The sequence below is a fragment of the Apium graveolens genome, chromosome 1 (genome assembly GCF_009905375.1).
Source record: "Apium graveolens cultivar Ventura chromosome 1, ASM990537v1, whole genome shotgun sequence".
NCBI classification, from domain to species: Eukaryota; Viridiplantae; Streptophyta; class Magnoliopsida; order Apiales; family Apiaceae; genus Apium; species Apium graveolens.
The window spans coordinates 17,126,594-17,137,402 of NC_133647.1; the positions used below are offsets into that span (position 1 = coordinate 17,126,594).

General features: G+C 35.9%; 1 protein-coding gene across 2 annotated transcripts; it reads left to right on the forward strand.

Annotated features, from left to right (window-relative positions):
- The first annotated feature begins 3,026 nt into the window (after positions 1–3,026).
- On the forward strand, positions 3,027–9,377 carry LOC141719455 (uncharacterized). 2 transcript variants are annotated; one of them, XM_074521838.1, is made up of 3 exons: positions 3,027–3,701; positions 7,076–7,112; positions 8,932–9,377. In XM_074521838.1, the coding sequence occupies exons 1-3, from the start codon at positions 3,111–3,113 to the stop codon at positions 9,165–9,167; spliced, it is 864 nt and encodes a 287-aa protein (XP_074377939.1). In that variant the 5' UTR covers positions 3,027–3,110; the 3' UTR covers positions 9,168–9,377. The 2 variants fall into 2 exon arrangements, with proteins under 2 accessions (XP_074377939.1, XP_074377943.1); XM_074521842.1 differs by lacking the exon at positions 8,932–9,377 and adding an exon at positions 7,553–7,964.
- The last annotated feature ends 1,432 nt before the right edge of the window (positions 9,378–10,809 follow it).

Consider the following 10,809-nt stretch of genomic DNA (forward strand, 5'->3'; position numbering starts at 1 on the left):
CCAGTAGAGCCCTTATAATTGTCCCTTGAGACTAAAAACTAAACTAAAGCATAGTTCAGTGTACACAAGATGACTATGATGACCTCAAGTCTAAGGATACTTGTACAACTATCACTATGTGAACAACTGCTGACACGTGAGTGAACTCTATCAGTTGTTCAGCTGTGTAAGTCATGTTCAGTGAACTTATTCTATAATAAGCACCTACATACTAGCTATAGTGTCACCACACAAATGTCTATGAGAACAGACATCCTTCATAATGAAGCAAGCATAATATGTACCGATCTTTGCGGATTATTAATTACCAGTTAGTAATTCTACGACCAGGAACTATTTAAGTTTAGAGTTATCATCTTTTAGGTCTCATTATTATGATCTCATCAAAATCCATAAAAAGCTTTACTCTAAACTGTGGTATATCTTATTTAAACATTTAAATAGATAAAGCCCGCAATAAAAATAAAACAAGTCTTTTATTAATATCAATGAAATCAAAACAGATTACATAAAAGTTATTCCTAAATCCTCATACATGATTGGACTTAGGACATATCTCTTTCAATCTCCCACTTGTACTAAAGCCAATCACTCTGGTATCTAATACCCATCTTGTCTTTATGACGATCAAAGTGACTCTGAGAAAGTGGCTTTGTGAGTGGGTCTGCTACGTTGTTATGTGTGTCAACTTTCTCGACGTTGACATCTCCTCTATTTTCAACTCAGATTCACCACCAAAAATAAGAAAAATGTCCTGAGTCCTTCGCAAGTACTTAATGATGTTTTTCACTACTTTCCAGTGGTCTTCACCTGGATTGGACTGATATCTGCTCGTCACACTAATTGAATAAGCAATATCAGGCCTTGTACACAACATCGCGTACATGATAGATCCTATTGCTGAAGCATAAGGAATATTACTCATACGCTCTCTTTCCTCAGGTGTCTTAGGAGACATTTTTCGGAAAGGGACACTCCATGGCTCATCGGTATGAGACCTCTTTTGGAGTTTTCCATGCTAAACCTTTTAAGCACTTTCTGGATGTATGTACCCTGGGTAAGACCTATCATTCTTCTAGATCTATCTCTATAGATCTTCATACCGAGAATGTAGGATGCTTCTCCCAAGTCCTTCATGGTAAAGTTCTTTGATAGCCATACTTTGACTGATTGTAGCATCGGTATATCATTTCCTATAAGAAGTATGTCATCCACATACAATACAAGAAATGTTACCGCGCTCCCACTAACCTTCTTGTAGACACATGGTTCATCTATGTTTTTAATAAAACCAAACTCTTTGATTGTCTCATCAAAACGGATGTTCCATCTACGAGAAGCTTTCCTTAAACCATATATGGTTCGCAGCAGCTTACACACTAGGTGTTCATTTCCCTTGGAAAGAAAACCCTCTGGCTGTGTCATCTACACTTCCTCCTCAAGTTCCCCATTGAGGAAGGCCGTTTTCACGTCCATTTGCCAGATCTCATAGTCGTAGTAAGCAGCAATCGCAAGCAAAATCCGAATTGATTTTAACAGGGCTACAGGCGAAAAAGTTTCATCAAAGTCAATCCCTTGCCTTTGTTTGAATCCTTTTGCCACGAGCCTGGCCTTAGAGGTCTCCACCTGGCCATCTGCTCCAATCTTTCTTTTGTATACCCACTTGCACCCAATAGGCTTAACACCTTCAGGCGCCTCAACCAGAGTCCATACTTGGTTGGTATACATAGATTCCATTTCGGATTTCATGGCACTATGCCATTTCTATGAGTCAACACTACTCATAGCCTCATTATAGGTCACAGTGTTGTCATCATCAATGATTGACAACTCATTGTCATTCTCAATGACAAGGCCATAATTCCTCTCAGGTTGGCGAGACACTCTCCCTATCCTACGAATGGTCTGTTCCACAGAAGGTTGTTCAGTCTGAACAGGTGTTTCCACTTGATCCGTAGTATTTGTGCTTCTTGAACTTCATCAAGTTCAATTTTGCTCCCACTGTTTCCTTCAAGGTTAAACTCCTTTTCCAAGAAGGTAGCATGTCTGGAGACAAACACCCGATGATCCAGTGCGGTTTACCTTGATTCACGTGATTTGCAGGCTATTGTGTGAGCCTGTATGGTTTATCCAGTGCGCACCCGAAGGGTAACGGGGTTACCTACGATAAAAAAAACATGCAAGAGAAGTGTGCAATTATAGATAACGTGTGCACGTTCTTTATATGAAAATATCTATGTTCAAAATATAGTTTAAAAAATAAATGGAGATAAATTTGAGAAGGATTGTTGGCGTGAGAAGACAAATTTTTATCATAAGTAATAAGGAGCCCATTTAATAATTTTTTTTTTGAGGATAGAAGCACTAAACTCCTGGATTTGCTCTAAATCCTTTTTTCAAACCATAACTTTCACCTTATTCAAACCGTAACTTTTAATTACAAGAAACCTAGCTTTTGCTTTCAATTAAATCGGTCAATCTGTTTTAATTAGGCGCAAAGAAAGTTCATACGGTTAATTCTCTCTGTTATGTAGCTCGAATCTGTTCAAATTAGTGTGTGGTGTTCTTCAATTTTTGTCTTTATGCTATATTTCTATTGATGTTCTTTAGTGTTTGTATTTTTAAATTGCCGGTGCTAAGTGTTTATTTTTGTTCTAGGAAGATGTCGAATATGTGGTTTCCATACATATATTTTGTTTTTGTTTTAATGTGGTGAATATGGTGGCTATATAATTAAATGAAGAGCTAAAGAAGGGACTTTTCCTGGTTCACTTCTAAGTATGCAAGCAATGTTTGTCCAACTATTACATTGTAGAATAATAAAGATTTACGTAGTGTAATGTCACGAATTGGACCAATTTGGATTTTTAAATGTTTAATGGGCCAGTGTATTGTTGGGCCGTGACTAGCTAGATATGAAGAATAGGTTGCAAGTCCAATAGAAAAACATGTGCTTAGGTTTAAGATCCATATATAATGTCTTCTATATATTGGGATCATTAAGAAATGAATGAAGGAGTTATTTTTATCTTTTATTTTCTGTACTTTCCTTTCCCGTACTTTCTTTTTATGTTAGTAGCTTAAATTGCTTATTCTAAGTTGTCAAGATAATGACAATTGGTATCAGAGCTCTCGATTTCTCGGACATGGCGAACTCCCTCACTATCAATTTTCCTATTGTTTCATATTCACCAAACCCTTTTCAAAACCCTAATTTCTTTCATCCTAACCAATACAACTCACCCCCAACCCCTGCATATCAGTATACACCTGCCCCAACACCTTCATATTTCTATCACGACGTTCAACCACCACCATATCAATGTTATACCACTACTTACACACCTGACTTTTCACTGACTTCGATGCTTATAACTGATATTACGAAGAATTACTTACACTATTTGGATGATAATGTTAGTCAATTAGATGCAAAAATGGGTCAAATCCGCCTGTTATTTGAGAAGAAAAATATAGTGGCAAATCGCTGTGATATTGCTCAGGAAGATCAGTTTGAGGTAAGTGGGGAAGCTTGCAAAGAAAATGTGGAAGTTAAAGCAGAAGAGGAGGGGTCGGATAAAGTCAATCGAATGTTAGAGATACTTGAGAATATGGGAAAGCTCCTCACTGATATGTCAAAATCGGTAAAGGAAGATGCCAATGATGATAATACCCAGTCAAAGTCGATTCTCCCAAATTTGGTAAAACAACCTTCTACTCGTGTTCTTTGTTAAAATATTAATAATCTAGATAGTTTAAGTAATTTTGAGAAAATAGAGAGTATTGATTGCAAGGATACAAACGAATCGTATATGTCACAAACTACTAAAGTTGCCTCCAAAGTGTTTGATGCTAGTGCTGAAAAAGTAAAATATTTAGTATCAATACTTATGGCTAGTGAATCAATTATTTTAGCTTCTCAGTCATGTAAGAAGAATGTATTAAATGCAACTAATGTGTTTGCCATAAGTTTCGAGACAAAATGTGATACAAACTTGTGTTATAAGCTTCAGGAAGACAAGCGTGGTAAGTATCGTATGAAAGGGAGATATAAGGAAATGGATAAAGGTCGAGACGATGGAATTAAGAGTCCTGCTAAAGAAGAGGTTATTTGGATGATGAATTTGTTGAGGTTGGGAAATAGATTCAGTAATGTAAGAGGATATAAAAGGTTTAGCAAACAGTCTTGTAGGAATTTAATGGGCTGGGATGGCGAAGGTGAAATAATGTGTTATAAGCTTCACGAGGATGGGGTGAAAAGGTCCTAAGATGAGCAGGTGGAATTGTAGGAACTCCTCTGTTTGAAAAACAAATTCAATGTCATTTTATACCACCTGATTTCTTGTTTAACAGTTTTGCGGTGGGTGTCATGATGAGCATGTTTTTTCAATTGAGTGATAACTCATGGGAGAGGGAACGTGAAGCCGAATTCCGGAATGCCAATTATTTAGCTTGTCGAGTGACATTAGATCTAAATGCTTGTAATTGTGAGAGAAAATATGTGATCATTATTCTGTCAATCAAAGTTTGTCTAGTATTCATGGAGCCACTTTTCAAGAGTATAATTGTCAGTAAAGATCTTAGTACTGTGGTGTCTCTTGAAACTAGTAAATTCTGGTATGCGTGTACCGTGGACATTAAAAAACTTGCGCCATATTTAAGTACAGTTTCATTGTCAAATTTGGTTTGTGATTGTGATGGCCAGTTGTGTGCTGAAGCTGAGGAGGATGGATCTATTCAATTGCAAAACCAAAATCTCGAACTCTGCTTCTGTAGATCAGAGGGAGCTAAGATTGTAATTCTAGGTGTCATAAATGATTCTTATCCAAAATTAATCCCTAGCGAACAATTAGTTGGATATAATAAAGAGCTATTGAAGGGTGGACACTCAACTACAAAGTTCCTATATGCTGATTTCAATAGCATAATATCAGGAGAGAAGAAGGTGCTTCACCTTGACATCGAAGGTGCAAGGTTTTATTATACACTGCAAGTGAAACTTAGTCTTTTGGAGCCGATTTTCATTGTGAAGAATCAAGCATCCGCGCGAGCTTTCAATTATATGGGAATGTGTGCTTTTCAGAATCAGAAGGTGGAATCTGTGTTCGAGGAAATGCAGAGACCTGGTATTTTGTGGGAAAATGTGTTATTGTTCGGGCATGCTTTTGAGAATATGCAGGGATCTGGTCCGATTACTCATTATCTCCATCAGGATTTCATGGAAATATTTTCTACTGATTGGGCACTTGAAAACGATGTTGTAAAAGAAATGAGCGAGCTTAGGAAGAAAAAGAAGGAGTACGCTGCCTTCTACAAGAACCTCACTAATGACTTTGACTGGGATGAGCACTTAAATGTAAAGCACTTCTCTGTTGAAGGCCATCCTAAAATTAAAGTTGTTCTACTTGATCCTAAGAGGGAACCCCCTGATCTATTTGACATGAAGAAAAAGCATAATAACATCAAGTTGTATTACCATCGTGTTTTCATCGTGGACAACTATGAGGAGTTGATCCCGAAATACTTGAGCTTTAGTAAAGATACTGTTGATTCCGAGGATCTCCCGCTGAACATCTCTAGGGAGATGTTGCAGCAAAACAAAATCCTTAAGGTCATTCGCAAAAATTTGGCGAAGCAGTGCTTTGATTCATTCTCTGCAATTGCAGCAGATACAAGTATAGTGGAAGTTGTGAACAAGAATATAGAAAAGAGTATGAACTCTGTCATGATAACAACAAGCTTGTCGAAGGGTAACATGAAGCAGGGGCATAAAATATCAATATACTGTAAGTTTGGGCTTGTAGCTCTTGTGGAGAAGTTGATTGAAGAAACATATCAAATTGAATTTGAGGATTGGAAATTGATGGCTTTTAAATGCGTAGAATTGTTTAAAAAAATATGGCGTTTAGGGAGTTAGTACAGCTCAATCACTCTACTGGATGTGACTTCTTGGTATGCTGAGCTTATCTCCGATGATAGAGTCATTACTCTTTTTGATGGAAACGTTGCCAAGAAGTATACTCCTGGGAATGTTAGCGAGGAAACAGAAGGTATAAGCGTTTTATATGGCGATATGGTTCTTCCTTACCTTTACGAGAATTCTGGCATCTCTTCATATCAGTTTCCTTTGCTACAAGGCATTGTCAAGCGAGCCACGGCTACGAGTCGTCGTTGTCAAAATCCATGAGAAATGATTCCAAAACTGTGTGGACCAGCTAAAGAAATATGTTCTCGGAAGTTTAGTCCTTTAGATGATTTTCTAAATTATGATGAGAAGCCTGAGATGATTGAACAAATTATGGTAGATGTAATTAATCAATTTGGACTCACGCCAAGGCCTCAAACTTCTATAACCAAGTTGCTAACTAGACCGAAGATGTCGTCTTGCCAAGAGCTTCGCTGGTTGAACGAAATTAGAAAAATGGAGTCAAGAGTCTAAGTTCAATTTCTCTCTCACTTATAAGGCTTGCAAATAAAAATTTCAAGTACCAGGGGTATTTAAACTACAAGAGGGAGGCATTGTCACGAATTGGACCAGTTTGGATTTTTAGATGTCTAATGGGCCAGTGTACTGTTGGGCCGTGACTAGCTAGATATCAAGAATAGGTTGCAAGTCCGATAGAAAAATATGTGCTTAGGTTTAAGATCCATATATAATGTCTTCTCTGTATTGGGATCATTAAGAAATGAATGAATGAGTTATTTTTATCTTTTATTTTCTGCACTTTCCTTTCCCGTACTTTCTTTTTATGTTAGTAGCTTAAATTGCTTGTTCTAAGTTGTCAAGATCATGACATGTAACTTGTGTTTAGTCTAGTATGGACAATTTCTTTGTTTTGCAGATCATCTCACAGATCTACTCACTAACTATTCTCCCTTCCTCAACAATATACGTACGCAATAACAGTAGGACTTTGAGGATCATTCTAGTTCTTTCTTTCTTCATCTTGGGATTTTATTTACTTTGGAAAAAATTTAAAGTCACTGGGCTCTTTTTATGACTTAGTTGTACTTTTAAAGTTAACTGAATGGTTTATATAATTTAATGGATATCACTGACTCATGTTTGATTCAGGTGGAAATGATACTTGAAGCCTTGGAATATGAAACTGGTATGTCTTCATTTATTTATCGACGATAGTTTTTTATGATTTAATTGCACGAATATGACCCCAGTTATAATTTTTTTTGCACAAAACTGACCGAGTTTTAATAATAGGCATCTGCATGACTCTTTTTTAATTTTTTTAACACGCGATTGCATTCCGTCAGTTTCATCTAACAGACGTTAAATCAGAAGGGTAAATTAGGAAATGCCTATTTTTAACTCCTATTATCCTCATATACAGTGTATCTCTATAACCAAATAATTTCAGTCGTTGATCTTCTTTCCTGCACATTTTACTGACATTTCACTAGAAGAATCTGAGAAAATAAAAATTTTCTCCAATATCCAATATTTTCACACGCTTTTATGGGTAGACATCAGGCCTAGCAAGAAATAAGTACTCATCAGTCCTAACAACTATTAGGGCTTGTGATGTGATTCCAGGGGATTGTAAGTTCATGAATGCGAGTTCTGAGCCAGAAATGATCCCAAATGCTTCATTCGAGTACATGTAAGCAGGGAAGGAATGCATGCAGGCAATGGGTTTTGGTTAGTCTAATCTTTCTCATGTCTGCAATGGTTACTCTCATCTTATTTCACTAGTTTCGGCTAAATTTCATTTGTTCAATTGTTCTTTTGTATAAAGAGATGTGCTATAAGGATATGATCTATAATGTAGCATATATTAGCTACTAGTGAGAAAGGAATTAGATGGGAGAGTACTGATTTCTGAAGAAAGAGTAGAAGTATTAAAGGATTTCGAGTTTTAATGTCTAGATTCGAGTATTTGATTAGGTCTCGAGTCAGTAATACTTCTTGTTCTCTTTGTCCCTTCTTGTATGAGAAGTCTTTTTTGCAGTTTATTTTCTTTTCGACTCTTGAAATGAATGATAGTTTGGACTTTGGTTACCTTGTCTTTAATTACAGTATGATGTATCTACATGTTAATTAGAAGTTAACTTGAAGCTCCTCCAGGCTGTGAACTTCTTGTTTGTCAAACTGCCTTGCTGTATCCCATTTGAATTCACAAGTTTGTGTAGATAGTGACATTCCTATAAGATTTTAAAAAAGACTTAATTGCAAAAGAGTAGAACAATTTCACCATCTAAGATGCAACTTCAAGGTAACATGTTGAAAACGGGTTCAATTGCTAGAGAAATGGACTTAGAAAGGGAGTTTGTTTCGACTTGAGAGTGTTCGCAACCAGCAACATAGACAACATATGATTGGCAACTTATCTAGTTTGTCTGCTAAACCAATATGGAATAACAATCAGTTTAGGAAAATGAAATGGACTAATCTTGAGGTTTTTGTCACCGCAAATGTAATCTCCAACTAATCATCAGTTGCGTAGCCAAAACATGAATCAACAACTTAGGGCGAGTTACACATCCCACAACGCATCCTCTCCGTCTAGAAAAGTACCTGCATACGGGTTTGATTCTTCGGTTGCAGTGACAACAACAATTATGAATTCAAGGTCATCAGTATTTGCCAATCGCAGCCATAACTTTGGATTCACTAACCATACTTAATTTTCTTAAATGCCCTCTAGTCTGCATATATATACAGGGGTTGTGTGTAAACAATATGATTTTACCAATTTAGCCTTCTACTTAATTTAAAAAATTAAAATATATAACGTCCGTTAAATGCAGTTGACGGAATGCAATCGTGTGTTAAAAAATTAAAAAAGAGTCATGCGGGTGCCTATTATTAAAACTCAGCTAGTTTTGTGCAAAATAATTATAACTGAGGCCATCTTCATGCAATTAAGTCTTTTTTTATTACAGATATTAACTTGATACTATGTTATTGAACAGTGTTTCATGAGTTGCAGTCCATGATAGAGATGTTGACAGGGGTTAAGAAATCTGTTGAAGGGCACTCTTCTCATGCACAAAGTTGTGTTATTGTGTTAAGCTTCCAGAGAAAAAAAAGGCAGACACTTGTATTTTCTGCAACTATTACCCCGTCTTCCGATTTTCGGAAGAAGCTAACGCGTGGATCTTTAAAATCAAAACTCAACGATGATTTGCATTCAATGGAGAATTTGTAGCATCAGTTGATTAACATTTACAGGAGAATCAAAGACTAGTGAAAAGCAAAATGGTTCCAATAGAGGAGCTCTCTGCATTCTTAACGTTGTTTTTATCTCCCACTTGAGTTGATAATGTTGTAGATTTGAGAATTATATTTTTAATTTCTTCAATATTGTATCACTACACCATATATTCGATATCGGAACGAGACTGTTAAAAAATTGTTGCAATAAACTGCCTTTTTAGTAAATTTTACACAATGTTAGATGTATTGCAATGCTTTCCAAGTTTGTTACAGTTGAGTGTGAATGGTGACAAAAATTGAAGACGGTGATAAGTTAGTTGCTACAGATTACCCAATTTGGGCTCCAAATCTTTGGCGGGCTCCAAAATAGAAGCGAGACTTCCAAATCTTTTTGCAGCTCAACAAGTCAAAATTGAAAAGTAAATCTAACTTGCAATAATTCAGACAAACTAACATAAAACAAAAACTAAAAACTTAATTCAGACACAGACATAGATAGAGTGAGAGATAAAGTGTGTGAGAGAGAGAGATTGGCGATGAGAGACACACATGAGAGAGACGAGGTTGGCGACAAGAGACTCAAGACTACCGAAGTTCGATTGAAGATTAAAACTCGAAGACTTTTGGCGACAAGAGTTAACTTTTCAAGCTCGAATACTATTGAAGATCGAGGTATGTCCAATTCAATTTGGGGTTTTGTTTTCTTTTATAAGTTTAAAATTTTGTATTTTATGTTAATTAGGGTTTATGTTCAACAATAAGTTACTATTTCGATTTGGGGGGTTTTGTATAATTAGGGTTCTTATGTTTGAGTTTATTAGGGCTTTTTTCTTATATGTTTATATTCTGTTAATTAGGAGTATTCACTGAATGTTTGAGTTAATTAGAGTGTATGTGTTTGTTAATTAGTGTAAACTAGCTTTATTACCCGTGTAAGGCACGGGCTAGCTTTATTTATAAAAAATTGCTATTTTTTGTGTACTTTTACGATATTTGCGTGTTGTTTCATACCATATTGCGTGGTTCATGTTAAAAGACTAATGTAACGACGGACATCCTTAAATTTATATTGTGTCGCGAATGTAAAGTTTAGAGTACACTCTTACCATTAAAAATAATGGTTTTCTATCAAGTCTCAATGATTTTTTCAACTGGAGATACCAAAAATATTATAATGTTTAGGTGTCATGTTTATCAAAATATGGGGGCAAAATAGTAATTTTTTTTGCACGGTCGAACTCGAACTTCAAATTACTTGGCTCATAAGGTTCACGAGTCTTATCGAGCCGATATTATTTTTTAATAGAAATATATTTTTATCTAAATATTTAATATTTTATTAATATTTTATATATTAATTAGAATCGAATTCGAGCATAACCTATCATGTTTCGAGTTTTTGTCAATATTTGGTAAAATTGATTCAAGTTTTCGAGCTGAACTTGAGGCTACCAGACTATTTACGACCCGAGTTTCATGCTTGATTTAAGATTCGGGAAAAACCGAGCTCGTGCTCGAACCCGAACATTTTTAATCGAGTTCAAGTCTGAAAGTTTTCGACTCGGCTCGGTTTAATTATACCTTTAGTTGTTGAAAATTGGTATTTCAAAGTGACTTAATTACCCAATTCTCAA